This window comes from Aulostomus chinensis, chromosome 16 (genome assembly GCF_037954235.1).
Source record: "Aulostomus chinensis isolate RoL2024-O1b breed Wild chromosome 16, RoL_Achi_v1.0, whole genome shotgun sequence".
Classification (NCBI taxonomy): Eukaryota; Metazoa; Chordata; class Actinopteri; order Syngnathiformes; family Aulostomidae; genus Aulostomus; species Aulostomus chinensis.
In genome coordinates this window covers 4,234,400-4,262,302 of record NC_141335.1, presented here as the reverse complement: position 1 = coordinate 4,262,302, position 27,903 = coordinate 4,234,400, and the positions used below count along the sequence as shown (strand labels likewise).

The 27,903-nt window shown below is 42.1% G+C and overlaps 3 protein-coding genes across 14 annotated transcripts in view; 1 reads left to right on the top strand and 2 right to left on the bottom strand.

Annotated features, from left to right (window-relative positions):
• ugp2b (UDP-glucose pyrophosphorylase 2b) overlaps positions 1 to 19,242 on the bottom strand; it is a 29,211-nt gene extending 9,969 nt beyond the window's left edge. The window contains exons 1-5 of one of the 4 annotated variants that reach the window (XM_086180715.1): positions 19,121 to 19,242; positions 14,953 to 15,080; positions 12,295 to 12,402; positions 5,171 to 5,356; positions 712 to 845 (exon numbers count right to left, since the gene is read on the bottom strand). In XM_086180715.1, coding sequence (XP_086036841.1) covers positions 712 to 845; positions 5,171 to 5,356; positions 12,295 to 12,402; positions 14,953 to 15,051 — 527 coding nt within the window. In that variant the 5' untranslated portion in view covers positions 15,052 to 15,080; positions 19,121 to 19,242. The other 3 variants (XM_086180713.1, XM_086180714.1, XM_086180712.1) reach the window with 3 other exon arrangements.
• A 950-nt stretch (positions 19,243 to 20,192) lies between these two features.
• Positions 20,193 to 27,151, bottom strand: mdh1ab (malate dehydrogenase 1Ab, NAD (soluble)). Of its 2 annotated transcripts, none has more exons than XM_086181524.1 (9): positions 26,978 to 27,151; positions 26,388 to 26,486; positions 25,858 to 25,954; positions 23,339 to 23,514; positions 22,538 to 22,660; positions 22,239 to 22,415; positions 21,575 to 21,688; positions 21,206 to 21,295; positions 20,193 to 21,075 (listed from the first exon to the last, which is right to left on the bottom strand). In XM_086181524.1, the coding sequence occupies exons 1-9, from the start codon at positions 26,978 to 26,980 to the stop codon at positions 20,953 to 20,955; spliced, it is 1,002 nt and encodes a 333-aa protein (XP_086037650.1). In that variant the 5' UTR covers positions 26,981 to 27,151; the 3' UTR covers positions 20,193 to 20,952. The 2 variants fall into 2 exon arrangements, with proteins under 2 accessions (XP_086037650.1, XP_086037651.1); XM_086181525.1 differs by lacking the exon at positions 26,978 to 27,151 and adding an exon at positions 26,953 to 26,972.
• wdpcp (WD repeat containing planar cell polarity effector) overlaps positions 26,856 to 27,903 on the top strand; it is a 72,029-nt gene continuing 70,981 nt past the window's right edge. For 4 of the 8 annotated variants that reach the window (XM_086181520.1, XM_086181518.1, XM_086181517.1 and 1 more), the window contains exon 1: positions 26,856 to 27,588. The gene's annotated coding sequence lies outside the window, so the exon portion shown is untranslated. The remainder of the gene's footprint in view (positions 27,589 to 27,903) is intronic. The other 4 variants (XM_086181515.1, XM_086181514.1, XM_086181521.1 and 1 more) reach the window with 2 other exon arrangements.

Sequence of the window (27,903 nt, the reverse complement as noted above, 5' to 3'; positions counted from 1 at the left end):
GTCCGAACACAGATGAACAGAGACGGAATATGTTGGCTGGCAGCGGCGGAGGGAGGGAGCAGTGAATACAGATGTGTCACGCATCAGGTCTCTGGTTTTGCTTTGCTGGATCAAATCACACTTCAGTTCTATGTGAACATGCAAAGCAGCTTAATGGTGTGCGGGGGGGGGGGGTTCTAGTGTGACAGGAAGTACAACTATCTCGAGTATCTATCCCTGTGAGGACCAATTAAGAGCTTGAAACCCTCTGAGGCCTGTTCCACCAAAACGCCACTGACAACCACGAGCATCTGGCTTTTGTCTCCAATGGGGACCAGTTTAGTTGGCATCCAGTCCCCAGTTAAATGACTCTGCAGCATACATGATATTTATGGGCTCTGGGTGAATGCCATGATTTGTGGCTCGCTTCCCGTAAGGGGCTAGAGAATTGGTGGGTATGTGTGTGTGTGTGCGAGTGTGTACGTGTGTGTGTGTGGACATTTTGCATTTTGTTGCAGAGCTGAGAGCATTTCTCTCACTGAAAGTTGATGAGTGGCATCACAACTTTGTGATTCACAATATTCTCCCCTTCTACACTGCTGATACAAACTATTAAGAAACACACACACACACACACACAAACACACACACAAACAACTTTTGGAGGCGTTCTGCAACTTTTATCACCCCTCATCTCCAGCAGTGGTAGTGCGCAGTAGGAGTTTGTCTCACCTGCTCTGGTTGAAGGTGTGTATCTTGACGCGGTGGTGCGTGTACTTCTGCAGGATCTTCTTTGTGTCTTCATCCGTGTTGAAGGAGTTCATGAGAACCAGGGGAACATCTGTGTTGTACGTCTTGTTCAGGTGCTGCAGGACAGACGAACACAATGTGAATCATAGATGCAGTAAATATTGGGACAACACGCTGCTGTAAAGAAATCGAGGACTGGTGGAGGACATTAAAAGAGGGAAACTCTTTAAGAGAAGGTTGAAGTGGAGGGTTGAGCGATGGATTTCCTGTGTTTGTTGTGTTTTACAACAGGAGGAAAAGAAGACTTGAACAGAAAGAGAGAAGCTTTACTTTGATCAAGATAAGGAAAAAAAAAACTGTGACAGGACAAATGTTGAACTTTCAGACTGAGAGAAACTAAGAAGTGAGTCGTCTTTACTAAACTTGAGCCAAAGATCTTTCATCGGGTTTTGGCTGGTCACCTGCTTCACCTACTCTGTATTTGTGTTTAAGCAGTTACCTCATCTCCCTCCGACAGCAGCCTGACACTGCAGGATGATAACAGCCGAGTTTCACAATCGAATGTCTCCTAGCACTCACACATATCAAAGACAGTAAATACTGATTACGAGAAGCTGGTATGAAGAATGTTGACACTGGGTGTGTGGGCAGTATTACACAATCAACAGAGAGACAGGACGGATCAAACCATAGAGCAGTCAAAGGAACTCCACACGAGCAGCCTCAAGTCTCTATATACAGATCTACCTTTTAAAGTTTTCAAATATGTTTAATGTTCCATTTGCAGAACGTGAAGCCTCTTCATGTTTTTTTTTTTTTTTTTTTTTAGAGGGATCCAGGAACCATCAGTACATTTGCATATTATTAATAATCCAGGGCGGTTGAATCACATGACAATGGTCCTTATTTACATGTTTCTCATCTTCAAGGCTTCTTCAGTTCTAGACAGTGTCCACTTCTGGAAGGCTGAATGTTGTAGCAGCTGATGCAAAAAATAGGTTTTTATTCTCAGTTTTGCAGAGTTACTATTTTTTTTCATAAGGAAAGTTCAAATCACTGCACGGGACTTTAAAACTTTGTTGCAAAGCTGAGGGAGTAGGGGCCGTGTGTCAGAGGCTTTAGATAACCACCGCCTGCATGAGCGACAAAACTAACTAACCAGTTCAAGGTCTGTTATTCAACAAACCACAAACCCATTAATAATTTCCACTCAGTAAACTCTTGCTGTTTTAATGTCAACAGTATCCTTCTCCCTCTCGTTGCGCAACTTCACCTGATGTCTTGCAGCTAAGACTGAAGCAACACTTCACAACTGTCTGTTCTAGACTTCCTCTTCTTTCCCAGCAGGACTCGGGTGAATGCAGTCAATTTTCTGCAGCTAGGTGGCACCATTCCAGTAAACCCTCCCTCCTGGTCTGCCTCCAGTGAGTGTGAACAGACCTCTTCACTGAAAGGCTTCAAAATAAACCTGCGTCCCGCTGACCGAAGCTGCGTGATGGCTGAGAGGGGTGTTGTCACGCAGCAGACGCGGTCACGGGTCGGCGTGTATGAGGTCCATTTTCTCCCTTTCTAAACAGGTTGTTTGAGTCAGGAGGTAATCTGACCAGACCCGAGCAGAAAATGGAGAGCAGCAATGGGGACACAGAGCCCAATGTGTTGAGAGTAGAGAGGCGTCCCACGGGGCTGTTATGAAACGCAGCCCCACATCCACATACACACATACGCACACACACGCACACACACACACACACACACACTAAATTAAATTACACAACCCTCACACACACGCACACACACAGACACACCAGCTCTGGCTGCATCTTCACCTCACTAACAAACCCGGATTTCAAACTAATATTTCAAACTTTTGTCAATTGCGCAATTCTGTACATTTTCCCACAGTTAAGGTCTCAGTGATTAATAGGAAAAAAATGACTGGAACCAGTCCAGTGCTAAGCAAGGATGGTGCAACCAGTAAGAGGGAAAGGAGTGTCTCCTGAGTGTACAGGAGAAGGGCTTGGTTTTTGATGGTCACATGCTCAATTGTGTATGTGCCAAACATTATGATGAGGCTCCCCATAAAGATGGATGACAGATGTCTCCCTGTCTCTCTCAACAATCACAGGAAGGGAGTTGGAGCAGAAGCACAATAGTGTCAAGGGAAGGAGCAGTTAGAGCCAAAGCTTTGGTGTTGGAGCATTTCCAAGTCTGTGATGAAATTTAACCAAAATCTAAATATGCCCCACGGCAATTCGCAAAACTCAGGAGAAAGCAATGCTTGTTTCAGGCTAATTATGAGTAAAAAATGCAACTTAGAATTAAATATTGTATTGTTTGAGAGACGTCTGATGCAAACTTTAGATACTGGATCGTGACTAGACATGTCAGCTTGGCAAGTCTACTTGGAATGTTGGTTTAGTAAATGTAAAGTTGAAAAAATTATTTAAAAAGCAATAGACCTACGGTGTCTCTGTTAAATATTTGACAATTCAGAGATGCAGCACATTGACATTTGTCACGTTTCATTAGACAAATATTCATGTGGCCTTGGGAAGGACTGGAGAAGTCCGGCTGAAGTTCTACTCAGAGGTTATCAACAGAGAAATCAACATCATGGAGTCATCTCACTTTCGTCGTCAATGTTCATTTTGTAAAATGTATCTTAAACTAAAGGAGGGGATGAGAGACGGTTCAGCTCACTGTACATTCACTACGTCAGTTTCCAACTGTCTTTTTCATGATGTTGGCAAGCTTGAAGAACAACCTGAGCCCATCAGTGAACCTGCTTTGCTGTGGACTATCGCTCTACGCAGCGTGGTCATGGCCATGCTGCTCTCTCTCGCCACTGAACAGATTGGAATTATATTTGTTCCTATTAATCATTTAGACTCAAAAACATGTCGGCTGAGCATTAAAAAGCTACAAGGGATTGGTTGTGCTGCTGGTGGAGGGAATAACTTTTGATTAATACACATCATGTCTTGATGATCCAGCACAAGTAAATACACAGCTGGTCTACACACAGGGTCCTCTGTCTCCCAGCCAGGCCTCGGACCTGCCCGCCATCACACCAACAGATCCTCTTTCATTCCAATTCCCTCCAGATATCACACTGAACTCCTTTCACTTCATCAACACATGCCTCTCCCTCTGAGCTTCAGATACATGAAGTAATGGTGTACACACACACACACACACACACACACACACACACACGGACCATCACGAGAGAAAGAAAACATTTTTTTCAGTGATTATAGCGATAAGCTTTGGGTTCATCTCCTCAAACGAAGCAAGACAAGCAGTCGCGCTACATCTGAGCAAACAGCACCACATGTTTGCACTACAACAGACACTACATCACATCCTGCACCGCTGCCCCACCCACTCTGACATCAGTGTCACATCGTAAGTGCTGGTGTGACAGAACCAGTTCACTGCTGTGTGCAACAAACCATTGACTAAGGCAACACCGAACTGTTAAACCTGATTCACGGACAGAGGATGACTTGCAAAAGAGAGGCTGTGCTTGACAAAGGAAAGAAAGTGACCTTGACCGCCAAAACCTTTATAGTTCATCCTTGAGCACCAGTGGACATTTTTGTTTGATGAAATTCCCTCAGGGAGTTTCAGAGAATGTGATGCACAGACCTACGAGCTGAAAAAAACAGAACGCCTCCAGCCATAAGTCTGAGACAACAACTAAAACACACAGATTATCTCAATACACTGACAGTTAGTGTTTCAAGGGTTCCTGGATTGATTAGTCATATTTCAACGGCTCATTTTGGTTCTCTAAATGAAATTAGCACTGAGGTTTGGTGATAGGATCAAAAAGTATTTGGGGATTAGGAATCGTTGTGTGTCTCCTGTGTGGTCGCTGCAGTGAAAGCACGTTTAGACCTCCTACTCTGTCATTCTTGTGTTGCCAGACCTGCCTCGGCTCTACATTATGACTCTCTGTTTAAACACCAAATCTATTAAAGCAATAAGCACTATAGAGTTTCATAGTCATAGTGCTGTGGTTGAGTGTGTTAACACCTGGAATCATCTTACACACCTCGAAAAACAAACCCTGGAAATGTTCCTAAACAAAGCCAGGTAGACCAATCAGGTCTGTAGGTCCGCGCCGAGTCTTCTAGCATTAGCATCATTTGAGGTATCCTGCTGGATTACAGTCTTAGACCACATTTCAGCATGGCGAGTGTCTTGACAACTTGGTTAGACGTCATCCAACCCCTGCATTTCTGCCAACCTTACCTGTCATCATTCCATAACATAAGAACATCTCATACGGATACATTAAAGCTGTCAGTAGATGGAGTACTTCTTGTAAATGCATTGCTGTGGGCTCCTGACTTCCAAATCCTTTTCAAGCCAGTCTGAAGAGCTCTCATCGCTCATCCAGGCTTTCAAGTCAGGCCCTGGTATGGTACTTTACCTCTATCTGCTGCACAGTGAGGTCCAGGAAGGTGTTCTCGTTGCGGACGCTGATCAGACTCTTGGGGCCCTTGCATCCCATGCTGGTGCCCAGGCCTCCGTTCAGCTTCACCACCACTAGTTTGTTGAGACTGTCAGCCACGCTGTCGGGCAAACCACGAGCTGCAATCTTGTCGTAAGGCTGGATCTGGAGGTCAGAGGACAGAGACAACCGCAGAGTCACAACAGGTCCACATACAGTATACAGAATTCTAATGCTCTTGACATTCTGACTCTAATCATTCTTTAGAGTTTTTATGATGTTACTGCACATCACAAAAATCAACTACCAATCAAAGGTCTTTTAAATTCCAATTGGTTTTATTCTTACACTGATTTTACTGCTTCCACACAGCAAAAAGGTTAAAACAATAACAGAAGGAGGTGTTGGGATATTCCTGAGCAACAAAAAGCTTCACACGGCTCTCAACACTCGTCAGATCTCGACATTTGATGTTAGCTAATCTCGGATGTCTTTACATGGTTGTCTACAGCCCAACGTCTTCCCAGTCGAGACGCTGCCACTGAGCAGGCTGGAAGGAGAGCGAAGGCTTTTATCAAAGGTGACATTAAACGAAGATGAACTGAGGAACAGCTAAAAAAATAAAGCAAAGTAAGGATTTTTTTTCTGAATAGTGAATCAGACGCTACTACTACTACAACAACTACTACAACTACTACTACTAGTCTAGCAGTATGGATCCCCAGATTAAAAATATCAGAGCCAGAAATTAGCATAACAGGCAATTTTAAGATCTTATCACATGCATAAAAAACATTAACACCTGACATTTGTCTGTGACTAGTGCAGACATGACTGTTTAATGCACAGTTACAATGTACTCCTCAGCACTTATGTTGGCGAGAAAGCAAATTTCAGAGGTGGGTCTATGTGTGTGTGTCACGTGTGTTCGTGTGTGTGTGTGTAGTCACAGTTCTAGACAAATATTCTAACATCAGCATATTCAACCACAGACCAGGAAGGAGTGCAGGGATGATAAGAGCAGAGGTTTACAAGTAACAGTGAGTTAAATCCGACTTGAATCGCTTTCTCACAGCAAGAATTTGCAGAATGACGTTTAACAGTGGTAAGAAATGTGCAGGAGTGTTGAGGGACAAACCTTTAGCAGATGTTACAACAGCTTTTAGCTGTTAGGGTGTGAGGGAATGTGTCGGTATGTTAGTCCCTGCGTGAGTCGGCCTGCATACTTCATGAATGTGTCACAGCTGATGGTGAATATTAGATCACATGAATATTTACATGAATGTGCTCCATGTGTGTGAATTTATAGGGGAAAAAAACAACACTTAGTTCTTTGGGAGGGAAATCACACAGGATGGCCCTGAGACAGAAGCCAGGGGCAGCAGACACACAGCAGACCTGGTGAAAACGCTGGTGTTCATCCTCCACCCCCGCACCCTGTCCCTACAACCCCCACACCCAGCCCACCCTCCTACAGTACCTCACCCCACAAGGAGGATGAAGTTACAAATACAACAGATAGCCTGACTCCAACACTGCTCCTGCACTGAGACGGGAAATACTAAGTGGAAAACATGTTCCGTTGTCAAAAAACTAACCTGCAAGAAAGAAAACACATCGATAAGTATTGATTGTCCTGCAGAATGTAAGCTAAGCCACGAGTGTGTAGTTATGCTGAGCAAGCTGTGTAGATCAGCTGGGTGCCCCATCCTACCCCTGCACCCCCAGAGTGAAACGCCCTCGTCTACCAGATGTTCATTTCACTTTCTGGATAACACACAGAGGAGGAGAGACAAAAAGCTCTGTGTGCAAGTAAAGAAGGCTAAAAAAAAAAGATGTGTTCTCTTTATGCACTTGGACTGACTGTCTCAGCTATATAAGTGAGCCCCTGAAAAGAGTCCAACTTCATCTACAGCAAAATGCCCAGGGATGGATATTGGTTTTGGATAGAAGGAGATCATGTGGGCAGGACTGGAAATGTTACACAACTAAAATATGCTTTCCACAACATGTTAATTAGCTTCAGAAGGAGGAAGGAAACTGTCTGCATGAGTGGAGTCGAGCTCGACAGAATGTACTGGAACTACAGGCTTGATTTCACTACAATTGCATAACAAAACATTAAATTTGTTTTTGACCTGCTTATGCAGCTTCTTGAGTGTAACACTGGTCTGAAGGGTTGGGAGGGTGATACCCCACCCTGGGATTGAATGTGGATCCACGGGGTACAAAACAAGACCAACGAGCTGACAGTCAGAACAACCACTGAGGTGAAGACGCCGTCAATCAGACACCCACAGAGCCGGGCTAAACACTCCCAATTGTGTTTACCAACAATACTGCTGACTTCGTTAATCAATCATTAGTGACCGATAAAAGCTTCACCCACTTCTTCCTGAATCAATTCTCTTTGGTGTGCACAGTTTAAACGCTCTTAAGATGCCAAAAATCTACCAGTGAATTACTTCTCCGCCAGGTCAGCCCGTCGTCTCCTCTCATCTCGGAGGCGAGTGGGCAATCTGTGTCAAAGCTGTCTTTAGAGGCTAAAAAGCTATGAATAATTAATTTGGCTGAGGATGGATTCTGAACCCTGTGGTAGGCTCTTGCAGCGCCTTGGGCAAGTTTTTGCTTTCCTTGAGGTCTCCTGCCTTCGCTCTCACTGGGACGAGATGCTGCAGAAAGGACGCTTGTTTCTCTCACAGACTCCCGCCTCGCTACTGTGTGTCACCGCCGTGTGCTTATTTCACTTTATGTTTCACTTCTCGTCTCTGCACTCCCGAGTTCTAATCTTTTGTCTGCTTCTGTCTCTTGTTATGTAACTCTCAATTTCTTTGGGAAACTTCTTCTTTGTCAACTTCATTTATATTCTACCCATCTTCTCTCCATATTAAGTCAGCGTACTGGGTAGTTTAGTGAAGCCAATTTATATAATCTGGTGTAAAAATCTGACCAAAATCTATTAATTCAGTGTTCAACACCAACATGATGAACAGATCACTAAATTACTCTGTGGGTTGAGCCATTTTTGAAAAGTGTTTTTTTTTTTCCAGACAACAATAACTCATGCATGAGTATTCACAGAAGATTTTTTCATAAATTACACAAGTAAGTAGAATTTCAGTATCCTAATTGAAATGAGCATATTGTCTACCCCAAGAATCGCATGTTACCTGCACCACAGAAGTTCTGTTTCCCCCGCCTGAGTCTGTTAAGTTTATCTGTCTCTCAGCATGATTATGCAAAAACTACTGACCTGATTTAAATTAAATTTTGTGGAAAGATGCGTTTGACCGAAGGATGAACCCATTTGATTTGGGTACAGATATGGCTCACAGGGTGCATCGCTTTCTGTACCATTATGAGATGTGGCTTTTTTGTTCTGGGACAATGTTACCGCATGGTTTTAGATGCAAAATGCTATTAACTTTAATCATCTTAGCCCTTCATCATCAGCAGGAGTTTTCATTATTCTGTTATGAATCCAACTTGAAAAGACAAAATGAAAGTAAAAAAAAACCCAAAACTTCCATATAAACTCTTCAAAAAGCATTTGGGGATCAGGATCATACATTTCGATTTTTTTTCATGCAGTTATTGTAATATAAGGACAAATATATATCCTTATGCATATATTCAGTACACTGGTAAGTTTAGCAGAGACCAAGACAAAGAAAAAAGGAAGAGGGAAGAAGCTCCTCAGGGTCTGAAACACAGCCAGCAAACAGACACAAGTACATCTGCTGCTACATTTACTTCCTCGCTATTCATTCACATTTTGACTGACACAAAACACTGCTATCAGACTTCAAAAATCCTCCCTCGAGATCAAGCACTTTCAGCTCTGTTAAACCTTTGAATCCTTGAGATGGAAGAAGACATTCAGCACTCTGGAAACTGAAGAAGAGCACAGAGAGCCTCCCCTGTGACTGGAAACTATGGATGACCTACAAAACATGCTTTGAGTGGAAGGGAAGGAGGTTTTCCAGCTAACCACCTCAAAGAAAATACTGACGACTAGGCACTCTGTCAGTGACCAGCAGCACCATCACAGGAAACTTTTTTTTTTTTTTTTACTACCTAGAAGACAGTGAAAAGTCAAATCAAATGAGTCTGATATGAATGAGTAATACCTGCCAGAACACTTAAGTGGGGCACTTTAAAGTCAGTTAAGGATAACTGTCTTTGTGGCGGTGACACATAAATCCTTTCAGAGGATTCGTCAACTGTCCTCTGCTAGTACGGGCAACAAAAACATATCTTTCCTGGTGCTAGGTTTCCTTCCTGATGCCCCACTTCTGTTGGGACGTGATGGGTCATTATCAGGCGGATATCACGTACCACAGATTCACAGCATTATTGTGCATTCATGCAACTCTGGGAAACCACAGAAATATTTGGCCTGCTTGGCAAAATTCAGCAGATTTTTTTCAAGCAATACTTAACCCAAGCGGTGTATTTTAGCTTCCAGGTACTCATCAATAGGTGTCCTGAGCTTATTAATTATAATTTTTCACTGATGCAGTACTTATTTGTGAATCAAGAACGCAGACAGAGCCAGAAACACATACTTAGCTTTAAGCTAACGATGCCACATTGCCACCAACTACAAACAACAGAGAAACTGTTTGTTGATGACGGAGCGCATGGTTGCGCATACTTGATGATGTCATTGAGAGTTTGTAAACAACAACAACAAAACTATGTTCCAGGACCAGCCCCAAAACGTGACAGGCTGTACTCCATGTCTCCACCAGGTCCGGTGAAAATCGGCCACAAAGTTTTGACATAGACAGACATTAGGTAACTCCTCGTGGTACCTCCTTTGCAGAGGTAAATAATGCCAACATTCTTAATGCCACTTCAGGTATGCACAGAGTAGAACCAAGTTACAGTCAAGGCTACAAAAATCATGTCTGAAATGTACTGCACCCTCCTCATCTACCTTTAACCTGATCATACTGCTCTGCAAAATGTCTCTCTGAGGCTTCGAATGTTGCACGTCATGGCTTTGAAATGCAGAAGATCCAGGAACTGCAGCTCACTCCACTGAGCCACTCAAAAGCTCCACCGTAGAGCAGCATCAGCTTAATTCCCGACATGCACTCAATGTTATCACTGGGCTCTCTCATGGGAATCAAACCTCTGATCTCGAAACTGTTACCTGTGTGCTCTTTCCATCAAACAGCATTGTTCCTCCAGCAATATTCCATATGGCACCAGGATGGTGAGGGACGTGATCAGGACGTGAGGGACAGTTAGCACTGTGTAACGTCTCACACTGAACTGACCTCGCAAAATAGAGCCATGTGCTTGAGGTGCCATTAATAACCCGCAAAACCAATGAGGAACTAAAGAGAATATTTTTAAGAAAGGGAAGAAACTCTTACCCTTCAGCAACATTCTGAATCTTCTTATGCACAATCCAGTTGATTCATTTGTTTACAAGGAAATGCAAGGATAATGGTTTCAGTTCTGATAAATGCTTTCAATTACAACATACGAACTGGTTGTTTGAGAACCAGTGACTGAGGTACAGAGTACAAAGCTATGAGAAGGGACACTTTTGTCTCCAAAGGAACCCAGTACACCTTGATCAGTAGAAGCAATAAAACTTAATAACCAACTTTGTCACTGTTGCCTGAATTTTCTGTGCAACAGTGAAATAGGTGAATGATTGACATGCGGCTCAAGCAAAACCAAGAATGGTTATCTTTATTTGAAATGCGCTATATTCTTTAAAAAAGTACACTTTACTGTGCATTATCATGTTTTACCTTCAGTGGAAATTATCTAGTGAGTTTGCTCCGATAAAAAACCTGCAGTTACACAACCTTTTTCTGCCGACAATTTAAGGCCTTGCAATCTCCAAAAGTTGTCGTTCAAACTATTATTAGCACATAACTTCGGTGATATCACAGTGAGAAAAACAAGTGTGCATTGCCTCTTGTACAAAAAAAACCTGAACCAGTTCTGAGCAGTTGGAAGAGAGTACAGTAGTATCAGCGGAACCTGAGAAATCCCCAAACTACTCAAGTGGGATCATTCATGTTTTTACTGCGCGTTCATGCCAACATCAGCACTGTGATGAGTGGTGCACTTCAGTATAACAATCTACTTTAACTGATAAAAAAGAAGCACCGCCTTCCTGAGTTATGCAACAATTTCTCACAGCGTTATTAACCACTGTGCTGTGTTTCGGTATCTACTGCTGTAAAACCCACAGTACTCAAATTCTTACTCAACACGGACAATCTGGATTGTGTTTCATCATCTATTTCAACATATCTCTTCTTCGAAGTTAATTCTGCTTGACATTTGGAGTTATTTACTTTTATCTAATATAAATGATTGCTGTCCAGGTAAATACTTTAGGGCAGTGGCATTAGAAGACCGAGACTGTGGGCCTCCCTGCAGAAACAAACACAGAAGTAGTTGAGTTCAAGGATGCCAGTGGGATCGTAATGAAGTTACTTGATCACAGAGACACTCAACAACTGAGCCCATGTATCTTAATATTGCCTTTTTACATGAGTAGTTCCTGTGTCCTTTGTTTGAGGGGCGGGGCCAGACAAACAGCTTCACAACTATCCAAAGTCCTGTCATCTCAAAAGCGCAGTCTTTCATCTGCCTCACTCTCATTCCGGCTGTCATCTCAGATACGAGACCCTGAGACCCCGGACTTCAAACGTGGTGCTTTACTTCTGTTGTTGTTGAGATCCAGACACACACACACACACACACACACACACACACACACACACACACACACACATTTCTTGCTTTGAAGGATGGTGATTCTAAACTGCAACATATTTATAGTAATGATCTCTCCTTGGACTTTTAATACAGTCAAACTCTGGGAATATGGGAAAAACTCCCTACAACTATTGTAACTTTGACCTTTATCTCCAACCAAATAACATTTCAGCTCTTCTACATGATGTCCTTTTGATAATGAATGTAATATTCTTCCATTTCCATTCGCTGAACATCCTCTGAGACTGTTTAGAGCCTCCGGAGGGATGCCTGCCTCCAACTACAAATTCATTTTCTCCTGTTTAGTAAGAAAGAGATTTGCAGGCACAGACAACAAATGCACTCACCGAGTCTTCTGGAGGTCTTTGGATCTTGATCCATTCTACTGAAGGTCCCTTTACTTGCAGGAATCTGTGGAAAAGATTCTTGAAGCCCTCAAAGTCTTTCTTGCACACCTGAAAAAAGACAAAGTTTTAACTTATATATGCCTCCCACAAAAGGTAAGAGGAGGTTTCCTGTGGTTTCAATCATGGTCCCTGACTGGAGTCGGATGTTTTAATGCATTTTCTGCTCAGAAATTGGTATTTCTAAAAGAATGTGATGCGGTACTTCACACTATGTGCTTCTGCCTGATGGAGAGGTGGCAGAAAATAACATGAAAGTGAGAATTTATGTGACGTTACATTATTATTTCAAAAATTTCCTTTTCTGATCAATTTCACGGTGAGGTTATGAATCATCTTTATGTGGTGGGTGAAAGTATGTGTGTTGCACTGTGACAGTGTGTTGTGGATCCAGGTGTGATCAGTCAGAAGTCACTGTGAGTACTGTCACTCGCCAGAGCTGTGCATTATGACAGCAGCGGTTGTTTAGATGCTATCAGAAGAGCATATCAACTATGATGGGTAGATGGTGCCCCCCCCCACCCCCCACCTGTGGCTCATAATTGTGCCCCAAGCTGTTTTTTTTTTTTTTTTGCTTCGAGCATGAGGTACATGTCTTTTTTCACTCCATCCAGAGTCATAAACTCAGATCAAACTGCACTGCTGGTTTCAGTTACTTTTTTGGTACAGTACACATTTCATGCTATCGGCGGGTCCGTTGTAGAGACTGCCAAACAATTTTCACACACTCTGAAAGCAGAGTTCTGTTGTTTTTGTTGGGTCGCCGTCTTTTTTGTTGCCACGTCTAAAGAATGAATGAGCAACAGAAATCAATACGGAAATTAAAAGGTGTAGTCGACCTCCACTGTGGGAGTGGAAGTGAGGCTACTGCGTGTGTGAATTATGAAACAGAACCATAAACACATAGGACTTCGTGAATCTGAGGAGCAGACAGGCGTATTTCTGAACTTGTGCGTGCAATCTTGAAGCTACTCTGGGTTTTATGCATCTGGACTTTTACTACTTTGGTTTTGGATTCTGCCTCTGTCAGGCCTCTGGGCCGTCCACCTGAGCTCCTCCTGTACTGCTCTCCGAGCTGCTGAACCAAGTGCCAGGAAAGCCACTGAGGTTTTCCATAATAACCCTTCTTGGCTCCTATCAAGGCTCTTAATACTACTCACCTTTGGTTGCTTATACTGCAGTTAGTGGACTAGGTCTATTAATGTTTTCTATTACTGCTGAGAGCTTCAAAAAATGTGGGTGTGTTCATGTAAAATTACACAGTGAGGTGCAGTGAAACCTGAGCTTGATAGACCTGCCACCAATTACAAGATTTGTACCTTAGTACAACCAACAAATACTACTTCTAGGAACTTGTAGTGCGTGTTTTTGTAACAGTGGTTTATTTAGAGGAATATACTGAGTCACAGAATCACAGCTACAAGATCAAAACGCAGTACAATCGCAGTATTTGCTTCTCTCTGTATGAGGGTATGTGTTTTGTTTATGTTGAACTTTCATTTTCAACAAAATGATGATATTGTATGAATACATTACAAGTAACAGATGAGAAATGCATCTTTTTTTTTAATCTTACAGCGTGTTTTATACACTTTGCTGACATTTATAAAATGTAGCCAACACATACTAGTCCTATTGAATTCTTACATCTAGGTTTGTGTATCATTCCTTTATAACATGCAAATGTGAAATATATTTTCAAACAAATTCAAATATGCTGGAGAGGTTTTTCTCCTCAGAGGGAATCAGAATAAACAGACAACTTTCACTAGTTTGCCTTGCATTTACATTTTTATCTGTTAACACTGGAAACCTGCCCGGCTCAGGCAGGGTCCGACAATGGAAGTGTTTGTCTTCTACAACTGCGAGTGTATATAGAAGAAGGTCAAGTCAAGTCAGTTCTTATCGGTATGAATTGCAGTCCTGGGCACTCCTGATGTGACTGTTTTTGTCAGTGTCGTTTCATCTTTTGTGACAGCTTCATAGTTCAAACACACCCAGGCAAAGTCTAAAAGACATTCAACCTGGGTGTGTTTATATAAACAATATTAAATGTATGTGTATATATGGGTGTGTGTGTGTGTGTGTGTGTGTGTGTGTTCATCCAGTCAAACTTTCCTGGTGAAAACTTTGACACATAGTCTGTGATTGTTTTATAAAAAAAAAAAAAAATCATAGAAAGCTTCATTGTTAGCAGCTGTTGAGGAACAGAGTTGAACTCCTTGGGCGCTGTGTGCTGACCAATGTGCACTCACAACACCAGAATTCCTTTTTTGGCAGACAGAATGAATCTACACGCTCTTATTTGGGGTGTAACTATCTTTTACCCAATATTCTACGATCTAAGCTGATAAACTGATTGAACGTTTGCTTTAAAACGTCACTGTCTGCGGTTCTATTACGTAACTTTTTGACTCTGTGTGTGTGTGTGTGGGTGTGTGTGTGTGGGTGTGTGTAAGCACGTAGGTGGAACCCTCATTGGCACTGTGACACAGTATGTGTCACTCCAGTGTTCGCCTGTGACCCCACCAGCCTTTAAATCACAACCAGATGGTCAGAGGGAAAGGGGGAGGGAGAGGGAGTAATAAAGTGAGAGAGCACCTCTCTCTCCGCCCCTGTGGCAGTGTCCAACAGCTTCTCCAGCTCGCTGTGCATGGAGCTCTCCAGCTGCTGCCGCATCATTTCCTGGAACTGAGCCATCCCCTGGTTTATCACTCCTTTACTCAGACCTGGGCAGGTGACATTGCAGAAATGAGAGGACAAGGTTTTACACTGCATCACAATTGTCTTCAAACTTATTCCAGTTACTCCGGGGTACTGCTTCACCTCCACCTTTTACAGGGGAGATACACCAGCCATGTCCGCAACGCTGCAACACGGCAGTCATAGCAGATCGCTTCAGTGGTAATCAATTAGCTGCTACCTGGACCACGGCAGACACACACAGACCCATCCCTACCTTAGCTGCTGCTTTTGAGGTTTTGGGTTGTGTGATGTCACAAAACTTAACTGGATAATCCTGTTTTGTTTTTTTGTCTCAGACTGCGAAACCCAGATGATGTCAGACAGCATCAGAGCTATCAGGGCAGCATCCTGTCATGTCAGGACATCATCCTGTCATCCCAGTCTTTCTGACAGGAGACATTGTCTGGCCGCTCACCATCACCACTGACATCAGAATCCTCAATCTCACTCATTTTGACTGTCATCTCAGTCACTCAGTAAATCTGACTGTCATCTTGGTCTCTCATCTCTGTCTGTACTCCTCTCATCTCAGTCACTCTGTCTGAAACAGCATCTGGTTGTACGTCATTGTTCACATCAGAGGCTTTGCTGTCATCTCACCCAGGAAACTGTCATGTCAGATAAAAGCCTTCAAATGTGACACACAGCTTTCTTGCATTAGTGCATCTCAGTCTTTGCTTCATACCCCCCCCCCCTCCCCCCATGCCTTAATTTGGGATCTCTTGGCCCTGGCTTGATCTCGTGGAATGTGACAAAAAAAGAAAGATTAGTTGTTTCTTTGGCAACTAGCTAAGTTCTTCAGAATAAATCAAATCCTGATATAGTCTGACCTACTGTATATCTTGTATTATTTCTGAGGATACACGCTTATTACTTTGCTAGACATAAAGCAGAGATGTTAGACGGGTCGGTCTCTAATCACGAATGTGTGAACAGGTCTGAGGAACATATACAGAATGTTGGGATCACTTGAGTATCACTTATCATAAGAACCAACGCCCTCGTGATCACAATGGCCTTTGAATAACTTGTAAAAACCTGGCCCATGTGTCGAGCTAACAAATGCACATGAACAAACAGTCGTATGTGACACTGATGACGAATGTGTAGCTCAGAGGTATGTACAGGTAAGTGTAGTTGTAACATCATGGACATTTCAAGGGATTATTTCTTTGTCACAATACTTCCTCTTGGCAGTGAATAAATGGTGAACAAACTTTAAAGTTAGTTTTGGACCGATTAAGAGCATTGATACAATCACTATCAGCTGATGCCTGCACTCACAGGAAACCTAAATCAATATTGCCCCAAAAATTAAAGCTGGTGAAGACAAACCATTGATTTAAAGTCAAGGCAACAAGATTCTGAACTCAGAGCAAAACCACAAGATAAAATGCGTGTGGCAAAAACCACCACAGATTCACCTTTTAGGACAGATTAGGTTTCACACTGTGTGGGATGGATCATTGAAAGATACAGGTATGCTTTCTGTTAAAAAAGAGTGATGAAAATCAAGCCTCAGTGTATGAAAATACAGTAATCCCCATCATATCAGGGCTGAATGATTAAAACCCCATAATTTAAGACTGAGTGGCATCTTAGCCATTTTCATTTCTTAAGCATTCTAAGAGTGTGAGGAAGAGAGAGAGACTTGTTTTTAATATCATTTGCAGCTAATTTACAGTTTTTAACCACACTGATCAAAATCACAGTCATGTTGATTGAGTAATTGTGTTGCGAGAGGGGACCGCTCATTGGCAGATCACCAACTGTGGCCTGGAAGTCCTGTTCTCTCCTAAAAATCTTACAGCAGAAGTAGGGTTGATAAAATAAAGCGGCAGACAACACAAAAAAAGAAAACCCTAAAACTTGTCACTGGCATTCTCACAGAACCTGCTGCCCGCCAAAAGAGGTTCAATTGAGCTTTATGTGCTGGTCAATAATTTCGAATATCATCTATCAGCTTTTTCCTGCTCCGATCTATCGGTGTTATATTGGCCTTTAACAACCCACAATAGATCCGACGTCCATTGGACACCCCAACTTCCTGATGATGCCCCCCCCCCCCTTTAGTTTGGCGTGCTGAGTACGACGTGATAGCTGGTTATCAAACTTGCAAACAACACCTTTAAAAGGCCAGTGTGATTCTTATAAAAGCAGGTGCAGAAGATTAAAATGACTTTCAAGTGTTATGTTTGTTTACAGAAGGGAAGTTCCATCATCTCAGAGTTAATTAAAGCATCTATAATAAAAAACTGTAAGTAGTTATTCTTCAACCTTCACTTAACTGGAACAACACTGCCTTAATTATGAAAGTTTCAATTAAAGCTGCCACAAATCATTGACTAGTTTATCAAAAGAGAATTTTATTTTGATAATTGATTATCATTTCGGGTTTTTTTTTTTGTCCTCAAACATCTGTATTTTTTTTCAATTTCTAAACTTTGAATAAAACTAAATATTTCATTGAAAAATCATTTAAAAAAAATAAGGAAAAGGTTAATCAATGATGCAAATAATCATTCATCACCAGCCTTGTTCTATATTTAGTGACATACATTTCAGAGCTTTCAACCTTCCTCAAAATTAAGCTTGAAGTTCAAATTCTCTGGAGAACACTTGGTTTAAGAAGCCAAACCAGTGAGAGCAGCAGCAGTCAAACACTGCTTATTGTCTAGAATGTGGTGGAATTCAATCAAGGCAATGGTTCTGCTTTGGAATTTTGACATTGTTTTTTAAAATAGGAAAACATACCTGTAAGTAATGCCCTTTTAAGACTTTTACCATCCCAATACTACTTCACTTACCTTCTACATAAAGTGCCATGTTTCAGCTGCCAAGTTTAGCGACCACTTCAGCACATATGGTTTTAAAAAAACAAAAAAACCCAAAGATAAATCCGACACAAACGGAAACCTTTCAAGTTTAATGATCCTGAACACACAAAGTGTCACTGACCAAACATCCCGTAAAATAAGATCCCCTAAAAATCCGGCTAAATCTTCATTTAGAGGAGCTCTTGAGTCCCTTCACCACCGGAGCTCCAGAGGATAAGATGTCCCTGTCCACTTCATGAAGTCATAAAACGAGCAGAAAAAAAAAAAAAACAAGGACACATTCATCCGATCACACTTATCTCCCTGGGCACTTGCCCAATGCGCTCCAGCAACATGAAGCTAGATTGGAACTAGCAGCCTGCCTCTCATTTTCCTGCCCAAATGCTTTAAACCACGTCACAACTACTGGCTGTAACCTCTGGTCAGTCCCCCCCCCTTCTCTCTCTCTCTCTCTTTTTCACTCTCTCTTCCTCTCTCTCCTACCCAGGCCAGGTTTCTCTTTTATTTTATTGCCACGGAGTCAGTGATTTCCAGCCTTTTTTCTTTTTTTTTTAAACACCGCATACGACATTACTTACATCCCGTCAATCATTAACCGGCGAGATGAACACAAGTGAATCCATCTGCCTGACCTTCCAGCCGGAGAACTTCAGTGGCGGCTGCGGTAATGAAGTGAATGATGGATAGGTGTAGGAGGACGGGGTGTACTGACATGAGAACGTGCCTATTAACTCAAGTGGTAACCGTGAACGACACACGGAGGAAACGGTCGTATTTTGTTTTTTTTTTGTTGTTGTTGTTTTGGGTTTTTTTTCAGTCAAATGCAGCGCGAGGAGCCGTTGTAGCTACTGCTAGTAAGCTAGCACATCTGGCTAGCTGGCGTCAAGAAAGCAGCACGCGGAGGTATAAACGTATTTAAACGCCATTTTTTCTTACTGTTTGGTTGTAGGATGCTTGCGGAGGAATGAGCCGTTGGCCTGGTCCAGAGGGTCGAAGGGACCACAGCGATCCCGCAGAGGAGTGACAGCGGGAACGAATATTTATTTAGCTTTCCAAAAAAAAGAAATGTTAACGCACTGGGCAAGCCTTTCCCTTGCACATGACCGATTAAAGAAATAACACAAGTTAAAGAGGAAAAAACTGTGTAACTTAAAAGAAGAAAAAAGGGTGATTAGTTTTTCACTCACTCTTTTCGGGGGGCGAATTGGGACCTTACAGGCGGATGGCAACCAATGAAAAACAGGTTTTTTCAATGACGTAGTACGGGAAAGCCAATAGGATTCTGTAACGTGCGATATGTAGTTTTTTTTGGCAATTCCGGGTTAAACATCCTTGGGCTCTTAATTTTTGGGACTATAACTGCGAAAACTATATATCCTCAGACTGACAGTTGTCATTGTATACCACCTTCTAAGTATCATTTGAGGTACATTCACATATTATCAGGAGTTGTATCACTCTGGCCGGGCAGCATTCATATAAATTTACCACAGTATTTTTGGAATACCGAAGCTTTTCTGTGGATGGACCCAACAAATTGTTAGGATTTTTTTTTTTAATCTACGATTACACCTCATTAAATTAACCAATTACATAATATTCCTGGTGCTGCAAGATGTCGCCGAAAAGTTGGGAAACACCACCCCCATCTGGTGGAATAGGGGCATTGCGCTAAAGTATTTTACTGGTTCAAGTGCCTCACACCTGAGTTGAGCCATAAAATGTGTATCAATCCTTTTACCGTGTACAGTACAATTCTGTCATTGAGTCAAGCAGTTCTATAATGGAGATTCTTTTTTTTTTACATGATAAGGGAAGTCAGATTTCTCCAACACTGCCATCTGAAATACCTCATGACCCCAGCTAGAAATAACTGTAAATTATTTTGTATTTTCCATACCCAGTGTGGTACTGTGTATGCAGTATTTTGATGAGAGGATTTTTGCTTTACCACAAGGTCAACACAGCTGCATACTTCCCACTCCAGCCAAACCTTATATTGATCTGTCCCTGCTATTCTCAACGCAGGTTTCTTTTTCCAGTTTCCCTAATCATTTATCATATTTATAACTGCCGCTATGAAAGGTCAATAATTAGATTAATACTATTCTGAAATCTCAAAGTTGATAAATGTTGACAAAAACTCACACACAAGAACGGTGCAGTGGACTGTGGGAGAACATGGAGAGTATAGTTAGGGTAAACAGTAACAGTCTCCACAGCGACACAAAGTACATTCAAAACAATAAAAATCGACAAATACAAACAACACCCTTTAAACTGTTTATTGTTACAAATTTAAAAGTTATCAATTCCAGTGTTTGAGAACTTAAACATTACTGACGTATGTAACAACTGTCCATTGACTCATCCGCTGAGAAATTAGCTGGTAAGAAATGTGGTGAACCTACTAGATAGAGTGGAGTTATACTTGTGCGTTGCTGTACACCGGCCTCACCACGAGTGGGCAAGGTGTCCACTAGGAGACCAGTGCTGTGTAATCATTCCTAATCACCTGGTTACATTCTTTTTGTTTTTTCCAGTTTGTGACAGACAGCAGTGAACGGAGCAAACGGAAGGTGGACAAAAGTGGAGAAATGGCTTTGCTAGATCTCGTATTCCTGGTTTAACAGAAAAGCCGACGATTACTGAGCCATTCTTCAACATCACCAACAACTGCACTGACGCTGGAAACTTGTGGAAGACAACACGGGTAATCGAAGCTGGCAATCACTGTTCTTGAGGCATGTTCATTAGCTGCTGTGCTGTTCTGAACAGGCGCACATCAGCATGACTAAAGCTGTGTGTGTAGGCTCCATTCACACACCATAACTTTGCAGCGTACAAGTATAAATCCATCTTTACACTCATAAAAACTGACTCACTCATTCTTACGCTCTCTCTCACAAACACATACAAACAGAGTAATGCGGTGGGTTGATGGAGTGCGTCATCACAGGCGTGCATCTGGAGTTTTGGAGTCGTCTAAGTGCTGGTCGGGTGACCCTGCAGGGTCTAGTCATACCCCGAGGAAACTCACAGCTGTGTCCCTCTCCTCAATCAGCTCTGTTGCTGTGGCATCCATCTTGGATTGGGAAAAGGCGTTGATGGCCAGGCCATCCACTATCTTCCAGGACTTGTTCTGAGGAAAGACCACATGCAGTTCAAGTTACTTGAGTTTTATCTATAGGCATTTGATGACACAATGTATGAATGTCCACTGATAACACACTGAGTTTCTGGGGACTTGACTCAGGTTCAGTTACTCTCACCTTGATCTGGACAGGGAAGGAGTAGATGAGATCTTCTGGAACTCCATAGGGGTTACCTGAGGAGTAGACCCCCATGGAGGTGAACTCACCCTAAACAGAGAGGAGAAACTACTTAAATCAGTCACTTAACAATGGCGTTCATGGGGCAGTGGAGGCTCATGGGGCCGAATGTGAGCCTTTCTGCTAAGATGGATGCACAGTGTGACAGAAAACAAATTTGTCTGTGTTCTGGCAAATAAGTTATTTGTCAAAAACAAAGACAAGCAAAACTCTGGAACGTTTACAGAAGGAGAAAAATGATTTGGATCTGCCTTTTGTGTCATCCTGCTAACAGACAGACAAACAGCGGTGAAATACATAAAGGTTTACCTCGGGTGTGCCAGACCAGATGTCTCTCATGTGGTCACATATAGCCTTGGCTGCAGACATGGCACTAGACAGCTTCCGAGCCTTGATGACTGCAGCACCTCTCTGCTGCACCGTCTGCAATGAAGGCAACGTGGGTCATTTGAAAGAAGGGATCAGAAGCGCTGAGCATCTACTATAAAAGAGCTTTTTTTATTTCTCGAGGTTTTGAATCGGTGGAATTTTGTCAGGAGGTGCTCAAAGCATTAAAGAAAAAGACTGAAAAAAAACCCACAATTTTATATATTTCAGCAGGTTAGAGGGAGTAGTAGATGTAGTGCAGAGTAAAAACAAGTCAATAAACAGCCAGATGTCTTTCTACTAAAACCATTTTCAGGTTACTTTTGAAATACAGGAGCAACACCGGAACCAGGTTGGCACTGAGCTTTGCTTTGAGCTACAAATAAACAAGTTTCCCTCCACACATTAATAAAAAAAAAAAACAAAACAAAAAAAAAACCCTCCTTGGACATTTATCACTTTTTGTGATGCATATTAGAGTGTGTGTTAAGTTGTTGAACAGCTCAGGTCTTTCATTGATGAAATTGTACATAAACGTAAAATATTTAGCAATCTTGGCAAGTTCATACTATAGAAACCATGATAAACGCCAAACAACAGAACTCACAGTGATGAATTCTCCTTTGAGCCAGGCATCATCCTTCACTGCATCGAAGCAGGCCAGCTCGCTGCCGGACATGTTGACCAGGCAGTGGTGCACATCTGGGTACTGGGTGGATGAGTGATTGCCCCAAATGATTACATTCTTCACATGAGTGGCAGGAACGCCACAGCGCATTGCTACCTGCAGGACCCAGGACAGAGAGCAGGTTTCTGACAAAGAAGGCTAAAAGTAAATGAACCTTTCCTCTCATAGGTTGTGGGAGAGAAGAAGTACAGGAGGGTTCCAAAGAAACACACACGAACCTGAGAACGAGCCCTGTTGTGGTCCAGGCGGGTGAGGCAGGAGAAGTTCTCTTTGGGGATGGAAGGAGCAGACTTGGCTGCGATCAGACAATTGGTGTTGGCGGGGTTTCCCACAACCAGCACCTGAAAAAAAAAAAAAAAAAAAAAACCACAAAAACTTGTGTTACCATCATCACAGGGACCTGCCACTGAAAGTCATATCCAAAGGAAGGCCAGAAGTTAAGGGGCTAACTAGACATGAAGATGCCAGATTAAATTTAGAATGTTTTCACTTTGTTCCTTCCCTACTTGTCCCATTACCACCTGAGAAGTTGTTTTTAAAGCCGTATAAAACATTTAACATCCACCCCTACATTTCTATTGAATGGAACATGCTACACTCTCATGTTTCGCTGTCACGAGAGGAGCTCAGTTCACAAATGGCATTATAATAGAAGAGGAAGAAGTTCTAGATTATTTTGGGTCCACATTAGAGCATAATATTAATAAGTAAAGTGAGGAGAGCTGGTGCATCTGGACGTGTAATCCATTCAGGGGCTGACAACTCGTACAGATTGATGTAATTTACAGCGTTCAGTTCAATTCATCTTTGCTATGTCGTCAAATTCAAATTTAATTTTCCATTTTAGTTTTTTTTTTTTTTAAAGGGGATTTGAAACAAGTTCTTCTTGGAGAAGAAGCCTTTATGAAAGTGGTATAAAAACAGCGGCAATCAAATACTTCGCATCACAGTTTTGCTCCACAGCTTTCAACACGAGAAGAAAAAGAGGAGAGTAAAAGAAGAGTTAAAGAGCAAAGTACCTTGACCGTCTTCTTGGCGTACTTCTCCAGGGCAGCTCCCTGGCTCTTGAAGATGGACACATTAGCTTTGAGCAGGTCCTTCCTCTCCATGCCCTCCTTCCTGGGCATGGAACCCACCAAAATGGCAGCATCCAGGTCCTTGAAGGCCACCTCCTCCTTGTCGGTGGGGATAACCTCTATGGCAGGAGAAAGAGAAATCAGTAACTGGTTCCTTTCATAAACATTTATATTGTTTGGGGATTTTCCATTAAAAGAGCACACAAAAAGATGTATGATGGATAATGACATCAAAATCAAGCAAATTCAGTTGAACATCCTGTGTGTAGCAACCGCTGCTATTGTGCCAATACTGCTTCTCGGCCACCAATACAGACAGAATTCCTGAGAAAAAGTACCTTTCTATTCTTTGTGTGTTTTTTCTGGTTTAAATGTAAAGAGACATTAAGTACCACAAAAGGCGCTCACAAATAAAATGCATTATTATTACTACTACCATCATCATTTACAATATTCTTCTAATCTGTCATCCATTTTTATTGAAACCAAACATCATGCAACGTTTTACCAATATTCATAAATCATACGCACGTACAATTTTGAGGAAAGTATTTTTGACAGATCCCATGTGCGACCCCATCTCAGTGCACGACGCGTTGTCTTTGCAGCACAGTTTGTTAATACGGGGGCCTCTCATAGCCCCTGTCCAAACAAAGCAAAGGACTACACCATTTCAAAGGAAAAATTCCAGGTCACAATGGAGACGGCACACAATGGCGCCTCACGAATTATGTCATGACGGCGGTTACATTGATGAGACCAAAAAGCCTGTTAGAAACGAGGGCCCGTATTTAGCCATTGTCTCAAAGAAGGACATCAGTCTCAACCATCCCAGAATTCCAGCATATTTTCTCCTCTGAGTGACAGCTTTTGAGCAAATTTCCAAACAGAATTAAATCAATTCCCATCTTTGCTAGGATTTAGGAAAGCTTGCACGGATGTCTTAAGCTCTATCTCTTCCCACCGTGAACCCCCCAGTGGGAACCAATAAAACAAAGAAAAAAAACTGACACTTGGTGAGAATGCTCCCAACGCTTCAAAATGAGGTTCGCCATCAGGCACATAACCCATCCTCAGTGGGAAAGTGGGATAAATGGGAACATGATTTACAGAATGTTGAGGAAGACTTGCAACGAGCGACTGAGACTATAAACTTGTTGACTGAAGTAATAACTCAAGCAGGATGAAAGATCATGATCTCTCAGACTTATGAAGATTTGTTGCCACTGAAGTTGCCCTCTGCTGGCTGTTCGAAGGAATGCAGGTTTCAGGTATTGAGATTAATTCCACGATAGGAAGCAAGCAGCCAGACAGCCAGACATAGTCCCATTTAGTCGTACTTTTACATAGGAAACAGCTGAATCAATGTCTAATAGTAGGGGTGTCTCCATTCTCTCATTAAAACCTATGGGAGTTCCATAAACATCAAGTTTTCTTAAGAGTATTTTCTGTAGGGAACATCAATAATATCGTCAGCATTTGTCCAATTACCAGTCTTAACAGACAAGGCCATAAAAGTAGTTTAAAATATGAATTAATCAAGCACTTTCAGACAATTACTTCACATATTTAGCCCACCTACCAGTATCTCACAGAGCCACAAACGCAGCACCAATCATTCTCTGGAAATGGGGGATGTGGGGGGACATTAAACGTCATTGTCACACACAATAAACCTCACCTGTGACCTTTATGTCCCACTGGGAATTTATCAGCAACTATTTGGAATAATACAGGGGTCTTCCTACTTAGCCAGTGGTATTTGGAGACAACCATAGTGTCCTGATGTGAATACTTTTTTCCTCTCTGTCCCATGTTCAGGGGAAGCCGGACACAGCAGACACAGGAGCAACTACCGGTTTGGAGTTTCGAGATTATTTTTTTTCATGTTCAGCCATGTTGGTTGTGCTCGGCAAAGTGCTTTCAAATTCATTTGTTTGTTAGTGCGAGTGTTGCCTAGCAGGGTAATGTGGTCTGTGCTCAGTATGCTTATGAGTGTGTGAATATGGCTTGTAGTAGCAGCCAGAGTGAGATTATGATATAATCTCATATTTAATCTGGTTACGTTTTATTCTGCTGTTGAAGTGGCAGCCATTTCATTTTTACCTGCCAGTTATTCCATAGTGTCATTTATTTCAATAATACTCATACTAATACTAGTAATGGTAATGTCATGCAAGCAGTAAGAGGGAATCGGGAAACTATAGTACCCAAACAGCAATATAGTGTAGAATAAAGCAGGAGGAAATTATTCTCAATTTTGTGTGCCACATTTCACACAGCATGATGGTTTTCCCACAGGGATGGTGTACAGCCATGTCAAGGTGTACTTTAAAATAAAAATCAATTCTATATCAAATTATTCAAGTGCTTAAGAAAAACTGATCTCTTTTCAGTACTACTACACAGTATAATAATAGGACAATTGTGTTATTTTGCCCCTCCCACCCTAATGCGAGTACCTCTCAGAAGTGGAAGAGCACAGTCCTGCAGCTCCATGACAACACCGCCCAGGACCGGCAACATGGGTGTAATATCCAAAAGGAGAAGGGTGATTGCCTGGCATACAGAGGAAGTGGGATGAATGGTGTTAGTGGATGGGATTCAAAACCAGCTGATCTGAGTTTAAGTGGAGATGAATATATTGCATGTTCAGTGACATGTCTGTGTGAGGCTCAGTCGTCTGTGGAACAAAAGGCCATGTGCCAAATGGATCGAGTGGCTTTAAAGTTGGCCTAAGAATCTTGGCACTGGATCAATTTCACCAACGTCAAGGACAATACTAGCTTGTCCAAGGGTGCATGGGTGAGCAGCTGCAACCTGATCAATCCCCAAAGGCACAACATATGTTCAATGTCACCCCCAAATATGACTTTTTGACATTAACAGCCATTTTCTGTATGGTGTCAGTTTCCGATGGATGTCTTGTGACATTGCCTAATGAGATGAGTCTACAGAGTACCTTATGCAAGTAAGACGGAGCCCTTCTTACCTGATCTTTGCCAAAGACATCTCCCTTGGCAATGCTGAACAATAGTGAATAGGCAATCTGCCCAGCAGCGCCGGTCACCAGAACTCTAATAGGCTCAGACTGCAAGACAAGGCAAAGAACAAAGCTGTTAGTACTATTAGCATTGATTTCACTAAAAGGACCGATATAAAAGTGGCAGTTTAATTGTCCAACGCATGCAGGCTGTGACTCCATACTTGTCTACAGGATTAACTAAGCAAAGAGGTCAGTTCAAAAATAGACTCAGCGCCTTCCACACAGCTCTCTCTATTACATAATACAGGAAATACTAAAGCTAACAAACTCATCTCAAATTCACTCAAACCCACAAAATACCACCGAGCTCCTTACAAATGCGTAATATGATTGTTTAATCACAAATACCAACTATAGGAACCTATTCCACAGTTGATTACGTCAGCCGAAACTACGAAGTATCGTTGAAATACTATTGTAAAGCTAACTCTGACTGACTTTGCGACAACTTAACTAAGACAGAGTTACGTTTTAGCTGAATAATTCTGAGAATATTTAAGAAAAGTCTGACCATTATATTCGCTGCGTGCACTCACCATGATTACACAGCTTGGACTGCTGGCTCCGTTCGAGGTCACTCTGATTTAAATCCTCAGATTATCACGACACTTGTAACAAGCAGACGGCATAAGGGATCTCGGGGTTTGTAGTTTTTATGGTAACAGTAGTCTTTTGGAATGTGATGTCCCACTTGCTACACTGATTCCGGGAACTTTAATAGAGAGATACTTCTTGCTGGACTGTATAATCGGGCTTGACATAATATAGCCAACGACAAGCTAGCCAGTCAGTTATTAAGTTTAGCGTTTGGCAGGTTAGAGAGTGCGGCTTGTTGCTAAGCGACCACAGTGGTTAGCATCGCTAGCTTTAGCTTAGCCACTTGGTCGGAGGAGAGATAGAAGCTCAGCAAACATAAGTTGTCCATGTCCAATAAAACTGGTTACATGTGAATGTTTTACGTGAACGGTTTGCAAATGGCGTCCGAGGGCTATCAGACGGAATTCGATAACTAAAGAGTTCAATGTTTCCAGTGAAAAGCATGTGTTAGGTTAAGTTTGTCAGTTGATGCTAACGCTCAGGTAGATATGCAAGGGAAATGAGCAGCTGTCCATGAAAGTGCAGGACCCTCGTCAAGAATATCATCAAGGTAAACAATACTTGATAAACTAGCTTGTTACTTTTTCCTCTTGCTGACTGCCCCCCCCCCCCCCCCCATTTACTGTGTATTTTTCAGCGAATTAAATGATTACATGAGGCGGATTCTAGTTTAACAGCGAAATTGATGTCTTACTTTTTCAGGAGAGAAGTTTTTTTTTGTGTATTATTAGCCAGAGATACTGAAGTTTCAGAACCAGAAGATTTGACCTATTGAATTATCACGAGAACAAATAATCCTGGACATGAATTTAATTAATTTATTTAACTCACAAACAACATCTTGTTTTTGTTCCTTCAATTGTCA

Excerpts from the sequence above, each read along its gene's own strand:
- mdh1ab (XM_086181524.1), bottom strand. Across the intron at positions 25,955-26,387 it reads ATGTCTTTGGCAAAGATCAG|GCAATCACCCTTCTCCTTTT; the intron begins GTAAGAAGGGCT and ends TCTGTATGCCAG. Across the intron at positions 22,416-22,537 it reads ACAACAGGGCTCGTTCTCAG|GTAGCAATGCGCTGTGGCGT; the intron begins GTTCGTGTGTGT and ends TGGGTCCTGCAG.